The following is a 22,023-nucleotide window of genomic DNA, read 5'->3' on the forward strand; positions in this document are numbered from 1 at the left end:
AAACGCTGCAGCATAGGTATATAGCGTTATCTTTACAACTATGTGTGTACACATTGAATATATAAACTGTAACTATATAAACTATTACTATCAGTGCTTGCAATTATAGGTAGTCAACAATGAACTAAGTTTGGTCGATATTTGGCCTATATACTATATCGTTTAATAGACGACGAGTATATTTGGCAATGTTAATAAAAACTATTCGTCTTTATACTGCATTAGTGTTGTATCTGTTAAAGGGTAAACTTACATTTTAACGGATTAAATAAGAAACAACAATGAACGAAACGACAAATAATATGGAAACTTTAAGGGAAGGATCAGTGAAAGACAATCGAAACGAAACAGACGCCATATTAGAAGATAAAACTTTAGTTGAGGTAGGTACATTTGCTATTATAAAATATAATACAACGAATTAAGTATGGCGATAAATAAAAAAAATGCTGTTTATATTTTTTTTTTAACATATAACACTGTCATTGTTTAAAAATGTAGTTAGCTAAGAATAATGGAGTTATAGCTATACAAGTTTTGTAAAAACTAAAGTATATCATATAACTAAAATTTTAATAATTTTACTAATAAAAAAATATCAAGAATTTTAGAAAAGTATTTTGCTTCAAAAGTGTATACTTGATAAATTAGTCGGCTTATGGGCTCATTAACATACTTCAGGGTAAAAAGTGATACATTTAATTAAAATTACATTTCATAAATTTTAATAAATATTTTTAAAAATAATGAGTGTCTAATATTTGAAAAGTATTACCTAATTTTCAATGTATGATTTTATTAATGAAGGTTTCACCCATCACATAGGCACGTGTGGTCAAAATACAAGTTCTAAAAACTTTAAATCGCTTTTAAACATTGAGTTTTGCATTAATCAATATTGTTCAATCATCAATATTTATTAGAAAAAAATCTTCGTATTTGCTTGTAAAAAATTTTAGGATCACATTTGAATTTTTAAAATTGACCATCACAATTATTATCCTAAAATATTATAAAAAAATATAAACTTTTCAAATCATTTTAAATGTTTCCAAATAAAAAAACTTTCGTGTTATACGTTTTTTTACTATCAAATGATTATAATAAGCATTTTTAATTTCCCTGTATTATTTTTATTAACTTATAAGTCAATATTGACATATCATAAGATGACAAAAATAGATTTGTATTATAAATAATTTAAAATGAATCTTAATATTTTGGTAATTTCATTAGGAATGGAAAATAATAGTATACTTCATCATTTTAAATCTCCATGATTAATATTTTTTAAATTACAACGAAATAACTAAAATCGTTATATTATATTATAGGTATCAAAATTTTAACTTCGAATACCTATAAAAAAAAATGAATATAAGAAAATCTGAGGAACATTGAATGACATTTTTAAGCGTTATAATTTATTAAAATTATAAATATAACCTTTTAACTAAAAATAATCCAAAATTGTTCTGGATCTTTTTATAATATATTATTTATTGAAAGCATATTATTAGCTATTAATTAAATTAGTACAACATATATGCCAAAGGCATGATATTTACCAAACTATTTATTTATTCTAGGGTTTGTTAATAAAATAAATACATTCATATTCATAATTTCCAATGTATAAATTTGATGTACTCGTCAATATTTATATATTAAAAAATAAATATATTCATTTAAAATACTGTGATATTATCAATATAGTAGATCATTTATAAAAGAATTTGTTCAAAATTATATTAATTTATCGGTTAATAATAAAATATTGGCTATTGGGGATTTTTTTTAATAATATGAACACTAAAAAATGTTTAACATATCTATAAATATAATATGTATTTAAAAAACAAATAAATTACTCATTTAACTGTTTCATATAAATATATAGTCGTGATGTAATCTACTCTTTATGATCATCTTTAGTTAATAAAATACAATAATTTAATGACTTTTTCCCGGTATAATACTAATATATTTGGAATATGTGTACTGTGTAGGTAAGATTACTACAATAGGTAATAAGTATATATTTTATAATCTATATAATAATATTAGTTATTACTTAATATAATAGTGTTAACTATTAAATATTATCTTGCCACATTCTATTATTTTCAGAATTGAAAGCTCAAAAAAAAATTAAATTAACAATTTAGTTATATGTTTAAACAATACATAAAATGTTGTAATATTAAAAACAATCACAAATATTGTTATAAACAAAAATGATATTAAATATGATAAAATGCCATAATCTAATATTTATACAATCTTATATATATATATTTATTATATACAGCAGAGAATTTTTATGTACAGAAATAGAATTTTGAAAAAGTAGTTAATTAGTTATTTAGTCAGTATTTCAGTAAATGTACATAGGTACCTATTAGTTTTACAGTTAATTCTATTTTTAATCATATTTTGAGCAGAAAAATATCTTCAATTTTTAGCATTGAGAATGATTGTTTCTGATTATTAAATATAATATAATTGATAATAGAAGGCTCGAAAGTAGTATTTTCAGTATTTTTTTGATGACAAAATATAAGTGGAAAAAGGAATATTATCAAGGATAAATAAAATCTATAATACATATAATAAAAAAATAACTATGAATGATCAGTGAACTAAATTCATATATGACTAAATATACTATATTATTAGAGACATCAACTAGTATAAAAATAGTATTTTATTTTATTTTTGTGTCTGTCATTATACGATTTGGAGTAGAAATAATAGTTTGATTTTTGACTTCGGCCTGTCTTTAAAAAGGAAAATTCATCTAGATGGTACTTTGGGGGGTCAAAAGTAAAAAGTAGTTTTCAAAAGCTTCAGGAAAAACCCTAAAAAAGTGACGAAAAAATGGGAATTTTTACGCATAATCAGTTTTTGACTGATTAAATGAGTAAATACTTGAAATTTTCACTAATGTTTATATAAGTATTATCTATTTACGATTAAATTTTCCAAATAAGTTGACCTTTTCAGCTATTTATAGACAATTGAAATTTTCGACTTTTCTAAGTTTTTTATTTTTGAAATGACTCTATAAAAAAATTGGCTATCCAAAAAATCTTTAAAATTGAATACAAGGTTTATTATAAGTAGTATACTTATCGTAGTAAAAAAAAATCAAAAATCGTTAGTCGCAATTTTTGTTTATAATCATTTAAAGTTCAAATGTTTACGAAATATATCAAAATCGCGAAAATTTGCAAGGAGTTTTGAAGTTGAAAATTCATAAAATTTTTGTAATTTATACCTAAGGTTAAAAAACCCAATACAAGGTTATCCATAAGTTTTCTTTCAAAAAACCGAAAAAAAAATTCTAGCGTCAATTTAGAAAAAATTTAATGAGCGTATGAAATTTATTTTTTGACGAAATCGAGTAAAATTATGATATATTACAATTTAAATATAGGTAATGATATAATCTATCCTACTAATTATCCTAGTCTGACAAATCATTTCCGTTCAGAATCGTTTTTCGTATACAATATGATACCTGTCATTGCATTCAAATTTAACACATCCATTATAGTGATCTACTCTCCATCTCTACTATACAGCAGAGCGATATTCGCTTGTCCACCTTTTTAAGAATGTTTTTACTTTTCTGAGATGAAGAGTTTATAAATACCGTCAAAATAATAACCCCGAATAATACATAGTACATACACATACGACAATACGAATACGACACACGTATTATACTAGTTACTTCCATTGTTAAATGTTTTTAAAAACTATTATTAAATTATAGTACTTAAAATAAATGGTACTATAAAATTATTATTACAATACTACGGTCTTCTGAGGCACCTACATCAAATTTATAGTTTTCACACTTCTTATTTCAATTTAAATTTACTCACGACTCTTGACTTAACTTACGCCATTTCCTGTAGTTTACATTTTTACACATAAATGATAAACGTCAGACACGTTGAGTGTTGAGCACTATTTTTGTTTATTCAATTTGTTTAATTTTATACAGGACGTTTCAGAATAATGCATTGTATTATAAACGACAAAATAAATAGATATCATCATAATTTTATTTTTTTTCGATACACACGCCCACTCCGTTATTTCAACACTTCATCTATATCTATCGTATTTCTCTATTACAATACAAACCTACTACGAAATTAGGTCGGTTGCGGAGGAGATTCTCATACTGCGTCATTTGTGATGATATTTGTATCGTTAAAATTACACTACAATAATAATTATAATGTGTTTATTTTAATAGTCAATCACATTATTTGACATGCTTACAATAACTTTTTATTAGTTAAATTACTAATACATTTCCAATAACACAATATGAGTCTATGTAACATAGAATGTGTACATTAAGTTATTGACTATTTAATTATAAAATTTGTATATGATATCCATTTTTGGATATTAGGGCCCTAGTGCTTTGTATACGTTAATTGTCGAAGAACCTGCCCAATCGGATGACAGTTCAAGTTACAGTATGACGTTGAGCGAGTTTGAAGAAGACAGATGGTATAATCCGACATCGTTGCCTGATGACGCAGCTGAAATAGAAAGCATCCAGAGATTGATTAAATACATACGAGTAACAATACAATAAGCACATTAAATTATTTAAATCATCATTGTACAATGTTTTTTGGAATGTAACGTGTTTTATGTATCAATTGAAGGTAGGCAATCAAACGGCTACGGCAATCGCATTGGCTGCATTGGTGGACTACAATCTACGTGACGAGTCCACGCAAAGTATTGTGATTGCTACTGGTGGCACAGAGCTTTTAATCAATTTATTGGAAACCGATCACAATGAATGCAGAGTAATGTTGTACGGATTAATACGTTACAGACGTTTAAAAATCGTTCTATAGTCCGTTTGAACATTAATTGTTTACAATTTAATTAGAAAGTAACAAATGTGTTAAAATTTATGTAACAATAAAAATATATATTTTTTCAATTAATTATTTATTGAAACATTTAAATAAATTATTTTAAAATAATGTCACATCTATTTTGAATGTGTTTTAACTTTGCAATTTTCAAGATAAATAAAAATTTAACAACTAAAATGTACTTTAAAAAATAATTTACCTATATAGGGATGTACCCTTACAGTAACCTGTTTGGTTGTTCCATAATGTAATAAAATAAAGTACAGTAAAATCCCGTTTCAACGAACTCCAGGAGACCAATTTTTTTTCGTTATAACGAAAGTTCGAAAAAGCTCTTTTTAAATACTACTTTTCGGCAGGGGACTTCTATGACTTTCGTTACAACTGAATTTTTCTTATTAAATCATATTTTAACATCATAAAAAATTATCACCATATTCTCAGTTTTTGTTTAAAAATGTCTGAGTAAATTAAAAAATATATTAATATACATAAAATTATTTTTTTTTTTTTTAACTTTCGAAGTATAATTAGGTAGCACCTATATATTATAAAATATTTTAATAGCACAGTATTAATAGTTATTATTATAAGTGTATTAAATTGAAAATATTAATGGTTCAAAAATAAGTTAATTTCAATGTATTTATTTAGCACGGTGCACTAGCAGTATTAAATGAAATGTCATACATGTTGGGTACTAGAAGAAATTTGACAAATTTAGGCGCTATTCCAATTTTAGTGAAGTTATTGTCTGACCGATCAATAGACTTACAAATTCTCTCAGCTGAGACTCTAGCTAATATAGCAAAAATAAAAAAAGGGAGAAAGTTCATACGAAAAGCTGGTGGTATTAAATTAATGGTAAACGCAAACAAATAAACATACGTATTTATTTATTTTTACCTAAATATACCTATTTAACTTGACTATAATTTTAAATTCATTCTGATAGGTTAAGTATATGGATGTACCACATCAAGTCTTAAGAACTGAAAGTGAAATGTTACCAGTAATTCAACAAAAGTTATTTAGTTTGTTGTGCAACTGTTCGAAAGCATTATGGTCAATGTCTAAATCGGATAAAAATAAAGATGTGATGCGACAATCTGGAATCATACCAGTAATGGCAAAGCTATTGACCTCGGTGCATGAGGATGTTGTCAGTTATATTATGGGAATTATTGTTAATTGTGCAACACAAGTAAATAAGAATTTTACAACATCAAATTGATTTTTACTTATCTCGAAATTAAATTGTGAATTTTCACAGCCAGTTTTTCGTACAGCAATCAAAGAGCAAGGTATGTTGATTGATATATTAAAACTATTGAAGAGTCCGGATATTGAAATGATGAATAACGCTGCTACCATAACGTTCAATGTGAGTGTTTTACTTATAAATCATGTATTGAACAACACCTTTTATGAAACCGATGTAGTGTGCTGAGGACCCCGAGAGCCGAAAAATGATCAAAGAACAAGGGGGCCTAAACTCGTTGGTAAACATTGTAAAAGTGGAATCACACAAATGTGAAACAAAATTAATGGCAGCTGCTACCGGTGCAATATGGAAATGCTTGATGAACCCGGACAACGTGAAACGTTTAGAAGATATAAATGGCATACACGTTTTGGTAAAACTATTAGACTCCGACAGTGAAGATGTGAGAAAAAAAAATCTTAAATGTCGTATAGTAACGCGTATGTGGGCTATTTGAAATTGATTAATTATCATTTGCTTTTGTTAGGTAATCGCCAATACCGTAGCATCTTTGGCGGAATGCACGAAAATAGGACGCAATAAAATCGCTCTGAGGGCAGCTGATGGTTTAGTACCCATAATAAAGCTATTGCAAGACACCGGCCATGAGAGGATTCTCGTAAATGTGTGCCGTGTGATAGACAATTGCGCGTCTGATCCACTGTGCATGGAACAAGTGGTTAGCAATGATGGCATACGTTTAGTATGGTCCATGATGAAATTTGATTCTACTCTTGTTCAATCTACAGCGGGACATACGTTGGTCACGTTACTAAAAAATACAAAAGTGAGTTCACTTATTTTACAAAAGTTAAATAATTATATGTTTTAAGTATTTAATTTTACCATAGTATAGTTGAATACTATTTAATATTTTACGAACAATTTAATAGTATTTAAATTTTGAAATATTCCGAACAATACATTTAAGTATAACTTCGACTATATTAGACAAATTATTTAAATTTTCTTTGTGACTAATGATTATAACAATTAATATTTTAAATTTAATATAATTAGTCTTATAGTATATAAGAATAACATTAAAATAAATAATAAACGTGATCTCAACAAATATTTATTTAAAATGTTTTTTTTTTTATTAGTAATTTAAAGTTGTATAAAAAATTAATTCTGCATACTCTGCAATTTTAAACTACTTAATAACAATAATAACAGTTTCTAAGTAGGAAAGTCCATTGATACGTAATTCTGGTTATAACTTAATATCTGTGTATTTAACGTACTATTGAGAACATTTCCGTTTTAGTTTTTTTGTTTTGTTTCATATAATTCGTCTCCTCTAATCATGTATTCATGTAAATATTGTAAATAGCCTTTAAGATATAGTATTATTTTATTTTAATACCTTTGTATAATAAAAAATACGTAAAATCGCTTGTCATTTTTATCATAAATAACTTATGCTTTATATAATAATTAGTACCTACGTATTTGTACGGTTTCGAGTACCACACTGAAGTAATTGGTAATCGATGTCGGTATTTATTATAATTTACAACCATTAACCATTACTATAATAATAGTGCGATGCATAAAATAATATAGGTGAATAGTTGTTATTACTTATTACTTTTAAATACTCAATTAGGTATAAGTAATAATAACTTTATTATATTTTAATACATATCATTATTATTACTTTGTTAATGTAGTTCATATTGAATACACAACACATACTATTCTAATCAAACTATAAACAATAAATGTTACGACCTAATGTGTTTACTGTTTATTTAAATTATACAAAAAAAAAATACATGGTTCGATTACAATTGAAAATATTTAAAATGTATTAATTAATTAAAATTAAAATAACGATTTAAATATATCTATTGAATATCAATACTAGTAATTAATAGTTATTAAGTCTGTGTATAATTGTTCAGATTCTAAATACGTTTAAATTTATGAAAATTTAATCCAAAGTTCCTCATAAGTGTGATTTTAATAGCAATTTAATAAATTAGACAAATAGATGACAGCACCACTATGTAATATAACGCATTAACACCTGTATAGTATATATCTAGTATAATCTTGAATAATTACATTTTCAAGACGTTTTCTTACAAAGAGTAAAAATTGGTTTTCTACTAAAAAGTATGTCTTTAGGAATACAAAATAAAAAATTAATAAAAAAAATAGATCATTGTTTAACTAATTTATTCATCGTTCTACTCAGAATCATATATTAAAAATACATGGTTACATTTTTTTTTTAAATTTGTTAGAAGTTCAAATTTTGACAAAATTACGAAAATTTTCAAATTATTTTGTTGCTAAAAATGTATAATATTCTTGATTTTTATAACTAACGCCTACATGTAAAGTTTCTCATAAGTGACTCTTACAATCATCGACATAAATACATAATATTATGTACAATATTTTATATAGATATTATTTTAAATTTATGTTTAATACTAAAATACAAAATTTGATATTACATTAAAAATAACGATTAGAGTTGGGTATTTTGTTTTAATTGAAATTTTCTACCATTGTTTGTATATTATTGTTTTCTAACCACAATGGAATTTCAAGATTAATTCAAAACATTTATACCACAATCTTATTCATGTCGTTCTAAGGTAAGTCATTATAGTATTTATTCGACTAATAACAATAATATTATAAGTAGGTATTATATCATTATGATAACAATTATCATATAATACAATATGAAGTTTTGGGTATTGGGTGAAAATTAATTGTGTAGAAAAATAAATTACTAAGAATAGTATAAAAATAAATTTAAATTAATCCCTAGAATTAGATGCTGATATACCGCTCACATTCAGAATTGTTTTTTATATGCAATGGTTTATTAATAAATTTAAATATATCACAGTCTCAATCAGCTTGTTACGAGATTGACACATCTCAAACTAGCTGTTAGTTAGTATAAGTAACAAAGGCCCGGATTTCAATGCAAAGTACATATTTTTTTAATTGATTTTAGACAATGCTTTCCATTAAATAATTTGGTTCATGTAAAGGTGCTTCAAAGCTGATTCTTTTATTTTGCATAATTTAACGTTTTTTCATTTTTAGAGCATTTTTTAACATTGTTGGGTCATTTTATTGGTTTTACTACATATTTTGTTCAATATAATATTCACATTTAGCCTATTTAAAGATAAATAATTTTCTTGACATTTAAGTTGTTTTTGTTTAATAGGTTTATTAGATAAATGTATGATTAGAATGAATAATACTGCCCCCAAAAGATATGCGTATTAACATCATCGCCGTACTAGTAAATTTTTTTAAACTTCCAATTTTTTTTTTTTTAATGAAATATTAATCATACCTGATTTATAAATTAACAAACTTTATAAAAAAAAATTATAGAGCATTTTTAAGGTCATTTTTTACTATTTTTAGAGCATATTTGTACAGTTTTTAGGAAATTTAAATCTGAATCCTAATCAACATAACATAAGCATTTCAAGATATTCTAACTAATTAACTTCTCGTTCAAAATTACATATTTTTATGTATTGGAGTTCTCAGAAAAATATTTTGATTCGGAAAATTAAATAATAAATATATTTTGCCATTTAAAAAATTAAAAACATAAAAAAATATATTTTTTTCTTATAATAGACTTTTAATTAAATTAAAACCAATGTAGTATGATCGGATATTTTTACCTATTTGGTATTAAAAATTCATACAACGTTTAATACTTGATATCCATTAAAAGATAACATATTTAGTCATTAAAATAAAATAAATATAAACCTTTTTTCAAGAAGTATATTATATAAGCCATTTATGGCATATATTATATAATACTGAAATAGGTACTAATAATATTTATGATAATCCAAGTACGTTAAATATTCGTTACGTCAAATTAATTATTCATTAAAAGTTAATAAACCGTATTTTAAATAAAATTGTTTAAATATTTCAGGTGTATATTTATATTGTCTATGTTATCGTACTTAATTTCAATTATTTAATATAATTATATTAGGTTCAGTTAGAAAAACTCTGCTTAAGAAGTTAGAAGATACGCGCAGGGTTTATTGATTTATATTATATTACATTGTTGACGTTCGTACGCGCCGCGTTGTCGACATGCCGACGCAGCTTCATTATTAGTTTTTTAGTTCCAATTTATGTTGATATTCATAAACATAATTACATAATATTATGATTTTCTAGGAGTCTAGTGATATTATGCGTTCTCTAGTTACCGGATTGGTAATGCTGGTTGATTTATTAAAATCACACGATACGAGAGTGTTAGCAGCCGCATGCGCCGTCATTGGAATATTAGCCAAAGAACCCGAAAACTTGGCAATTCTCACTGATTACGATATTGTACAGCGGTTATCTAGTTTGGTGCATACGGTAATATACTACCTAAAATGTAATAATATAATCTATGTGCATCGCAATCGATGTCGACTGCAATATTAACTGTCAGCTACAATTTTTCATTTACAGAGCAATTCGGACCTCCAAGCCCATTTATCTCGTGCCATCGGTTCTTGCTGTTTATTAGAACGCAACTGTCACACGTTTGGTCGGCTTGACGTAGTATTGCCCATTTCCAAATACATACATTCCAATTCTGAGTTGGTCAGACAGAACGTTACGTTTGCTCTACACGGCCTATCCGGTGACGCGACTAATTGTGTAGCCATGGAATCTTGTGGCGTCGTTCCAGTACGATGACAATAAAATATAAATAATTATGTTTATATCAGAGGGTTCAAAGACGATACTTAAAAGACATATTTTCGTTTAGTCCGTAATTTATTGTAGAATATTTTTATTTATATTCGTTTTGCTATACATTATGATTTATAATAATATATTAGTAATAAGTTGCCAAATAATAATATATACATGGGTTTAAAAAAAAAAAGCATATTCGGTAAGATTTTTTCATTTAATAGCAATCAATATTTTCAAAAAAAAATCATCTGCTTCTTAATTTTTATTTAAAAAAAAGTGTTTTATATCATTATATAACACTCCTAAAATGGTTTAAAAAATTTTAGCGTTTGAAAATATCGTCCTTGAAAATACTTAAAATTTTCAAAAACCAGAATTTGAATAAATGTATTATTAAAGGAAAAAACGGGAGTGACTAGGTGAGCATGTTTGAAGAATCATTATGTATAAGTACTACAAAAAAACAAGGTGGTTGAATTCTTTATTGACTATTTATCTGTACCTATTTTATGGCTTGGTGGATATCCATTAATAATCCTCATTACTTATAAGTTTATGTTTAATTATTTAAAATGTTTATTATACATATTATTATAGTTGCTTATATATTTTTTTAGGTATATTGGCCATTAGGTACATTATATTTCCAGCAACATTTTTTAATAGCATAAATAGTTTTCTTGTTTTATATTTTCAATAAAATAATTAATTTTCTTGTATTATGATAGTTTAAATTTATTCTCTATTGACGTAAAGTTATAATAATTTTATTGATTAAAATTGATATTATTTTTTAAATAAAGTATTGTAATTTTAAATGAGTTGTTAGACAAGAATAAGTTATTGTTTAACGTGTTCTATATGAAAAAGGTCATTTAGTCAAATTAGTATTTTTGGAAAAACATTATTATATATTTTAGATAAGCACAAAATTACTTTTAATAATATTATGATAAATACTGTATTCTTTTCCTTTTTCTTTTTTTTTAAACTCGAGTAAATTAATTAAACATTTTGTTTTCGCGTTCCTTAAAAATCTAGATAATCTAATTTATGAGAATATGTAAATATTTAAAAAAATATATATAACTTATCTCCATTCATTGTGTATGTACTTTTAAATTTAATACGATATGTATATAGAGACGTATACAAATAACTTTCAATATAGAGGCTATAGCCTATAAATAATAATAGGTACACATTCACGGGCGTTGAAATATAAATTTGTACGTACATCACTTGTAAGACGTCATTCGGCTAACCACAATTTACAGTTTGCATAAATATATAATATACAATGCTATTTTATCATTTATCATTAATCATAAAATACCTGCTATATACAATGTGATGGAGAAGATATCTTGTATTCTTGTCTACCTTTACATCGCGATACTGTAGTATAATAGCTGTTTATAATCAACGGTTATATACAAAGATATACGCTGCTATAATATTATAGTCTTCGGTGACTAGTATTATAAGTGGAACCTTGAAATTATTTTAGAAATAATATGGCTATGAGGGCAATCAATTGAACATTTTTATTTCATCTAAATAAAAAAAAAATACTTATTTTTAAAATAATAGTATAATTAATTGTTGTAATTACAGTTCCTAATGGAGACTATTGCGTCACGAGATCCCGATGTACAGGAGGCTTCAGCTGGATGTTTAGCAAATATTCGTAAAATCGCTTTGAACGCTCGAAGATTAAAATTATAACTAATAACATTATCACACGAGTTACATGTTTATATGACTAAAAAAAAGTGATAAAATAGTCTAGGAAACTCTGTTACCGATAGTTAACTTAATTGCTTTATATTATTTTGTTAAAGATTTTTTTTTTTTAAATATTTAAATATTTACTGCATAATTTGCAATGATTGTTTTTAGCATTATTGCTGTTTGATGTTGTTGTTTTTACCTTCGTTAATGCATAGGTACCTGAACCTAATGTTATATTATATATTCATATATCTATTTATACATTATGAGTACTATTAGTACTAATATTATTATTTATTGTTATTTGTTGTACCCGTGTGGTTACGTATTAGTAGGATATAATATGTACCTATTTGATTATGATGTATACTTGTTGTTAATTTAATAGTGTATACTAATGTTAAAATTGTTTTTAGCCAAAATAAAAATAATGTAAAATTAAATGCGTCAAAATAATCGAAAATAGCATATAATAATTATATATTTTTATACGTAATAAAAACAAAATAAGAAAAGCATGGGACATAAAAAAAATATACAATAAATCCAATAAGTCGACGAGATCCTGGTTCTTATGATATAATAAAGCCATGGTAGTAATGCACAGCACATAAATGTGCAAAATATCAAAAAGTTTTATGGTGTTTTTGGAGCTCTCGTAAATAAGTACATAATAACTAATAAGTAATTAATTATAAAAAAAAAATCCACGCGTAATGGAATCTGCAAAAGCCAAGGAGGAAAATTGCTTTCTTGAATGCAAACAGCAAATACCTTACCAAGTATATTTAGTACCTACAGGATTTATAATTTATGTTGTAATATAGTACGAATTATACTTATATTAACCCTAGTGCAGATTTATTATATATAGTGAATCGATCGATTATTTGACTTGCTAATTTAAGTTTATGGTAAATTATTCGAAATTCAGTTGAATTCTGTTAAAATTTTCATTATTATTTTATTAAAATATAAAAATGATTAACTCAACCTAATTAAAAATTATAATTTTACATATGAATATTTATCAACAAAAATATTCTATATTTTGATCTTATTTATTCAAATTTTGAGCTATAAATAGTATGAGCAAATATCTTAGGGCATCATAAATCATAATGTCGCATAAATATACCTATTTAACTATTTAACATATCGTGTCACAATTTGCCACTTCATACCAAAAAATTATACACTACCATAATAGATACCTAAAAATAGCAGTATATTAAGTTAGAAGTTGTTAAAAAAAGAAAATATGTAACTTAGCTTAAACTTTTAACTCGTTTAAGTACGCCTTGAGACAATCTCCGAGATCCTATTAAAAAATGTACTCACATCAACATGAATCGACTATACTTGAAAATGATGAATTCTATAATGTTTTTTCGTCGGGCTGTACAATTGTTTCTGACGATTTTACAATTCTTCCGAACGTCTTACGTAACGAAAGTATAAAAAAAACAGCCATTGTTGCAAATAACGCATCGAGCCACTGCATTTTAACGACTTTAAGAAAATACTGTTATCCACGCTTCTCGTACTGCAGTTTACATTTAATTTATTTTTTCAATCTCACCTTTTGGTAACCAATCTGATAGACTATTTATACAATTTCTCGTGGTTTATAATTAATATTTTTTTTTTTAATTATTATAATAATCATTAATTACAAACGTCTGAAGTCTGATGAAAGACACTTACCTATTGAATTTATATTTTTACATGATTATAATTAATTGATTTGGTGGGAGCTTCAAATAGAAACTGTTAGTAAAATAATTGAATTCATTATGTATTTATAAAAAAAACTTCATACATTATTGTTGCTTATACATTAATTATAAAAACTGTTAAGTGAAACGCAAACAAATATTATATGCCAATTAAAATATAATATTTCATTTAGGTTAATTATATAATACCTTATTGCTAATATTTATAAGAAGTTATATTATTTGTTTTTTTAAGTGTCTATACCTTAACTAAGATCACCACAGTCAACAAATATACATTAATTTTGTCCAACTTCTAATTTGTTAGGTATTTGGTATTTACGTCTATCAGGATTTCTATAAAAAACAATATTAAATAGCACTTTAATTACTACAAACAAAATCACATTTTAACGTTCATTAGAACGGACTTAACCTAACGCAACGTACGACTATATAATGTCACAAAACACTACTCGTAGCAACATCGTAGCATAACTGACTTTTACATACTAACTTTACTGGACGCAAACATCGATTAATACTGATATTAAGTATAACGCAAATGGCAATCTGAAATCGCATGTAACTAACGATACTTGCATGGTACTAATAATAAAATCTTAAAATATACAATATGCTAAAATGATTGACCATTTTTCCGTAAATTTTGTCATTTCTTTGAAAATTGGGAAATAAACAGGTTTCTATTTACCTATCAAATCCGATCACTTTAACCTATAACTGGTCCGGTGAAGGTATACCCAATTTGGTCAATTTCATCGTCATGATGTCCTAATGTAAGGTTGCTATTTGATAAGGTAGTTTTGAATTATGATATTATGATAAAAATACTACAGTTTTATCTTCTGTAATTATTTTTAGTATCGTATGGTCATAATAATATTGTTGTATACTTATACTCTATCTTTAATCTAGTTGAAAAATCCTATTTGCTAAATTATCCAATGGAATTAATACATGGACCCGTTGAACGGCTAATATTCTAATATCAATATCAAATTGTTTCTCAACAGTTATATAATTTACAATCATGACGTGTCGCGTGTGTCGTGTAATTTTGTTTTAGGCCTGATTAAAGTACGATAGAAGCTTTGTAGGTATCAGATAACGCAGATTATCTACCAAAAACTTAACAACGGGGAAAAACGAATTTCAGTATATCTGAATCTAGCAAAATGTGTTAACAATACAGTGGATCACATTGCATTAATTAGAATAATGCCAAAGTATGGTATATTTTTATGAAAGCTTAATTGGTTTAAAAGCTTTTTAATAAATACTGTAAATGCAGGGTCACCGAGTAATGAAAAAATTATCGAGCCCGGGTAGATACCACTGTCCAGTATCCACACTTGAGTGGTGTTCTATATGCAGCTTTATTAATTTTATATAATATTCAATGGCGAATTCTCCGGACGTGCTAAGTTTTGCGGCGCACGCTATAGAATAATAACATACTTAAGTAGAGTTAAAATACGAAAATTATTATTTTATCATGAAAAATATATCACGTATTTAAAAAATAGTCATAATATTATATCGTGACAAAAATTTAATTTATTTCTGTTATATTTATTTATGCTTTTTCCGTAACTTTAACTGACCTAACATGCGATAGCAGTATGGACAAGCTATACCTACAACGTTTATTATCGCCGTGAAATACCAGCTATTTCAGTTGCGTTTCGTCAATGATTTGTATTATTTACGTTCGTGTATGATTTTTTTTCTTCGTTTTTGTTTGTTCTATTATTTTTAATACTGTTTAGTACTATAAATATATATTATTTTATACTATAGAAAAATTGATTTTTATAATTAAAAAAAAATACTAAATAAACTTATTTTAATTAACTCGATTATATAATAAGAGTATAGTAATATTGTAAAAAATAATAATATTATATAACTCTGCGGTTAATCAGAATCGAACCAAATTATAGTTTTTACGGGTGTATGGAATGTATTTTTTATCTATACATAATATTCCCATCAAAAACCTAACCGTTAAAAAATTCAAAGTTAAATAGTACTTCAAAAATAGTTATCCTAATAAAGTAGTAATATTTGTAGTGTAGCTAAATCTACTCTTTCTTCATATAAAACCTCACTTTTCTCCTACTTTGATGCTCTTTTATTTTTATTGCTTAACTTCTGGCCAGTTTCTGAATTGGCCTCTTGTGCGATATCAACACCTGGTGGCTGCCGGCTGGCATAGGTATTTAAGTACGATTTTTCATTTTTCGATGTTGAAATTGTTTAATTAGTCATAAAACAGACTTGGCGACAACGTAGATATCCTCACATTAATAGACTGACATTTTGGAAAGAGAGTCTTACATTTTTTTTCAGTTCTATATCTTTTTCATCATCCACTGACTCACTCGTTAAGTTATTTTTATAAACTTGCCATATTTCAAGCATTACACTTTTATACTTTTATTATTATTTTCTATTTTTATAATGAAATTTCCTTAATATTTAAACTATTTTTAAACTACTATTTGTATTCGTATTATTGAAAGTTTATAATTATTTTCGAATTAGTACATGTATTGATTAGATTTGTGTATCTTGGTTAAAATCCTTACTGAAAAAATTACAAATAATTTTTTAATTATATACTTAAATAAGTATAACATTTTCAATTTTAGTACCGAAAGCTAGAAAATGCATCACAAATTGTTTTCTTGCAGATATCTAAAAACATTGAAATATAAAGACACAATCTATTTTGCAAAATATTTTAGTGTCCGTGATACGAGTATAATAATATAATATAAATAAAAATATGTCATACGTACCATGTCGTATAACCTACGCAATATCGCAATTTAGTGTATAGGACATAGGTACATATTGATATTATTTTTATTATTATTATCATTTATCAGCAGTAATAAATGGGTACACGTGAAACTCACGCCATTAATTGTTTACTAATAATATTATTTGAACAGTGAACACTGATCAATTTCGAGTTAACTCCACTATCCTTCAACCTACGTAAGTTTACAAAGTCAAATAGAATACGTAAAATGCGTCAATTAATTAGTAAGATGTTTTGATACTAAAGAGTACGTCTTTGAGATAAATGATAATACCTACGCGTAATGTATACGCAGTATGGAAATCTAGACGTGTGCTATTTCCACCGCATACCAATCGATATAATGATCCGATAAGGGTTCCGTATAAACTAACCGATTTCAATTATTCGTGAAGTCTTTTTGAGATTGTTTTTCTCACATTTTCCATATTTTGGCTACCATAATACATTTTTTATACACAACAAGTTTTCAAAGTTTTTTCAGTTCATTTTCGGTGTTTATAAAATAAAATTGTTGGGCAAGTAGGTGTATGTAACTGGTCTACTGTACGCCTATTATACTCGTACATTATATTACGTAGAGCGTGTACCTCGTCATTGAGTAAGTCACTGTAATGTACATATTTACATAATTTACAATTTTGCGACATGCAAAACATTTTTTTGTGTCACGTATGCACCAAACACGCTGCAGGGTATAGATAGTTCGATATTGCATAGACATAAGGCAGCACCGACAATAAACAATACCATTTTACTATACCGCACATTTGCATATCATGAACTGGGTCACAAACTCGCAACCCGCTCTATACTAATATCGGCGGCGCATATACCGCCGGCACTCGAAACGATAAGTATTTATATGTTAAGGCATTGAACACGTAATATTATATTTCGTTAATATTTCTTGAAAATATTATAATATAATAGTACATAAAATTTAATACTCCTATTTGCGCTCAAGTCCATTGTACGCGTTTTAGTGATGGGAAGGTTGAAAACAGTAAATGTTTCTCGTACATTTTTGCAATTTTATCGAAAATTGAACATCTGCATAATATGCCGTCGTGCTCAATGGAATAGGTTTGAGTGAAATAACAAAAAAACATCTTATTTTCTTGAACGAGAACAATATTATGGTATAGGCATTCACACAACATGACGTACTCTGTATATTGTTTTGAAATTAATGCTTTTTTTTGGTTGGTGTGAAAAATTTGTTGTTTTTAATTGCCAATTGCTTATATTTTGACTGTATCGATAAATAATAAATTACTTAATTCCTGTACGTTGGTCATAATTATTTGTTCTATTATACATTTATAACCCATAATTAATATGTACACCTAATGACATTTAAATAAGAATACATGATTTTTAAATAAATAAAAAACATTTTATTTCGAGTGTTTACTGGGAAGAGTAATAGTTTTGTTTACGTGATTATTATACGATGACGATAGCAAGACAGAAAATCGTGATGCGACGTAAGGTAAAATACTTACTTGACAATATTATTTGACATGTGTATAGCAGAAAAGGTTTCTCAGTGTTGTTTGAATCATCAGTGTAGATCATTTGCGCGAATGCTGTTATTGACAAATTACTACTTATATTTTATTTTGTTATTTTACTAGTTAACTATTCTAAAAGTAAACGGTTATTTTTCCAAAAAGTTTTGAGACGTTGAACAATACAATATTAAACAATATTTTTGAAAAGAAAATTATATTTTTCATCATCATAATAATTGCTTAATATTTTTATTTTTTTGAATGACAACACACATTTTTCAATTTAATAATCCATAGTCGAATAATTTTTTTTTTGAACTTACAATGTATAAAAATCAAATTGTGGATGAGTTAACAAGAAGTTGATTATTAATAATAATTTGATATTTAAATTTATAACCCGGGGCGCCGAACCCTTTATTTAGGTTCGACCACATTATTTAAAATATAGTCGATAACAGAAAAATGACGATGATACAACGGTAATGGTTTGTAATAAATCCACACCAAACTATGTATGATTGCTTAATGAAAATAAGGGATAAATTAATTCATATTTATACAGTTTCAACTATATGTATATAATTGCTAATTTATAAATATAGCTTCAACCTTCGTTAAAGGTACTTTTCATACGTGATACAAGTTTAATTACGTGTAAAAAATTACAATGCATTACGAAATCAATAATTCTTTTGAAAGTTTCAATATAAACAAATTAGATATTTGTAATCTATTTTTCTATACGAAGTGGAAATATAGTCTTGATTATAGACTTGATCCAAGAGATGCGTTTAATTATTATTAATCATTTTAATTCAGACAATTATAATTAAATAGATGTGCGAGTAAACTGTAATATAATTATATTGTTAATGGTATTAATAAATGCATATTAATATCATTAACAGTAATATTCATGCCAGTAGAAGTTATTATAAGCCAACATTCGGCATTTTTTTGTTTTTTTATGGAGACTAAGTTTCGGTCAATAGGTCATTTTTTAGTACTAAAAATACATTTTGCTCAGAGTTTTAAATAATATTAATGTATCAAAATACCTATAAAAATTTTAATTATTAATTCGATTTTTTAAATTAAACTGTAACTGCTGTAATGAGAACATTTTGTTTGTATTGCACAATAATGTTGAATTGCTGAGAAAGTCGGCTAATACGTTTTGTTTTGATAGGTCTTAGGTTTATTATAGAATGAATAACACGAAAAATAATAACATAACAATTTTTTATGGATGCTTTACTAATAAAAGTAAATTCAATGACGTATTAAGAAAAAATATTTAAAGTTACATTTTTAAAAGCTAACTTTTTGAAATAGAATTTTTTTTAAATATATGTAGATGTTTAAATTTACCAACCGTTAGTCGCTGAAAAAAAATATTATTATTAACAGTATGTAATAGCCTGTAAATATTATCGAATGTTTATAGCAATTATGTATTATATTTTATACGTAAATGTTTTACTGCAAGTTAATATTACAATTGCGCCTTGTTTATTTCAATATTTTGCTTGGGTGAAACGTATGCGTTTGCGTAAGTTTAAATGTATCTTATACATATTTAGGCCGTAAATCATGAATTATTGGTAATAAATAATAATTAATGTTCTAAATAATTTAATTCTATTCCATTATTTCCATTATACTTCTAGCTGAATGATTTACCATTTAAGAATATTATATCGTTACTCATCATAAATTGTTAAATACAACTCAATATATAATAATATATTATATAAATAATGTTTTTTAATTTTCAAAAAGATAAATTACGATGTATAGGCACGACCCGTAACATATTCACATTTTGTCAGAAATTGTTGAGTTATCACGATCACCTACAATTTGCTGGTAATTGTTATTACTTATCATATTATTACCATAATAATAAAATGCAGATGGCTCATTAAAATACGTTATTTTATGAACTTCAATGTATAAATTGTGATTTGAGGTGAATAAACTCCGAGATAGATACTGACAATAGATTGTCTCCTTTTTATGACATTCGTGTCGTTGTGCTTCATTTTTCTCTTATATGTTGCTTAGTGTTATGTAAAATCAATTGTAAGTATATTTTATTTTTTAAAAAAAAGGATAATAAGTAGCTTAAGTTGTACCAAAAAAAAATTCTGATCGGAATCGTATATTCCTATAATGTATATAATAACTACGTTATTTCGTGTAGATTTAAGTACACGTAGATCTTATATTTTAAAGAGCATTGTAAACTTCAAAATAATGTAGTAAGCTTAGTAGATATATATGGTATATTGGTATGTAGTATGTCGTATACTCATATGTAAATATGTAATATTCTATGTTAGGGCGTTAACAGATTTACTTCCATACAAGAGCAAACATACAACATTTGTAACTGTTTGTTTTTTTATTGGGTAGGGTGCGTAATGCGTACAACTATAATATATGCGTTTGTATATATCTTCGTTCTTCATTAGATATATCCCGTATATGCGTGTATATACAATATGCATATATTACTTATATATTATATTACTGGTATGGTCTAACTGTTTCACATAATATTATAACAACATTCCGGTAGTCAGTACTCTCTACTCAGTAGATAATAATATATATAGGTACAAAATATACATTATACTTTTTACTATTATTATTATTACTAGTGTAATATAGATATATAGCGAGTCTTAACTTATACAAATACAGTATTTATTCAATTTATTGTAATGAATTAGCTTTTTCCACTCCATTTGAAAAATATTTCTTTAAATCAAAATCATGATTATTTTTATACATATCCTATAACTGTAGTTAAAATTAATAACTTTTTATTTAATCACGCTGTATACCTAACCTGTATAAAATATTTTTTAATAAAAATAAACAAATAAATATCTCTTGATTTAAATATATTAGTTAACACAAATTTTCAACTGCTTAAACTTTTATACTAGTTACTACAGTAGTTAGTTGGAATAATATTATGCTTTCTATGGCATTTGCCATTTATAATTTTATAACAATGCCTTAAAAAAGTTCATTAGTCTAATTTTAGATGAGACTCAAGCACCCCTCCTACAAATTCAAAGATCTTTAGTTATACGCCTCTATGTGTATGCAGTTATAAACTTGTACATAGTTAATAATTACATACATTATCAATGGAATGTTGAGTTTATATAAAGTACTATAACATCCATACACTATAGTAATAATAGTAAATAGTAAAATACTTAATAAAACCTAAATACATTGTCTGTGTTGAACGTTTTCGATTTTTAATAACTTGTTA

General features: G+C 25.8%; 1 protein-coding gene across 4 annotated transcripts; it reads left to right on the plus strand.

Moving 5' to 3' along the window:
• The first annotated feature begins 172 nt into the window (after positions 1-172).
• LOC113556937 (armadillo repeat-containing protein gudu-like) lies at positions 173-12,762 on the plus strand. 4 transcript variants are annotated; one of them, XM_026962177.1, is made up of 11 exons: positions 173-383; positions 4,436-4,609; positions 4,698-4,844; positions 5,574-5,783; positions 5,875-6,123; positions 6,193-6,303; positions 6,362-6,586; positions 6,671-6,970; positions 10,384-10,591; positions 10,649-10,890; positions 12,520-12,762. In XM_026962177.1, the coding sequence occupies exons 1-11, from the start codon at positions 282-284 to the stop codon at positions 12,628-12,630; spliced, it is 2,079 nt and encodes a 692-aa protein (XP_026817978.1). In that variant the 5' UTR covers positions 173-281; the 3' UTR covers positions 12,631-12,762. The 4 variants fall into 4 exon arrangements, with proteins under 4 accessions (XP_026817978.1, XP_026817979.1, XP_026817980.1 ...); XM_026962178.1 differs by having other exon boundaries at positions 10,384-10,572; positions 10,669-10,890; XM_026962179.1 differs by lacking the exon at positions 12,520-12,762 and having other exon boundaries at positions 10,669-10,769.
• The last annotated feature ends 9,261 nt before the right edge of the window (positions 12,763-22,023 follow it).

The sequence above is a fragment of the Rhopalosiphum maidis genome, chromosome 1 (genome assembly GCF_003676215.2).
Source record: "Rhopalosiphum maidis isolate BTI-1 chromosome 1, ASM367621v3, whole genome shotgun sequence".
In the NCBI taxonomy this organism is placed as follows: Eukaryota; Metazoa; Arthropoda; class Insecta; order Hemiptera; family Aphididae; genus Rhopalosiphum; species Rhopalosiphum maidis.

Bases quoted from the DNA above. Each gene is read 5' to 3' on its own strand.
- LOC113556937 (XM_026962177.1), top strand. From the start codon at position 282: ATGAACGAAACGACAAATAATATGGAAACTTTAAGGGAAGGATCAGTG. The intron at 4,845-5,573 runs GTAATGTTGTAC...GTATTTATTTAG, and splicing joins CCGATCACAATGAATGCAGA to CACGGTGCACTAGCAGTATT. The intron at 6,124-6,192 runs GTAAATAAGAAT...GAATTTTCACAG, and splicing joins TTGTTAATTGTGCAACACAA to CCAGTTTTTCGTACAGCAAT.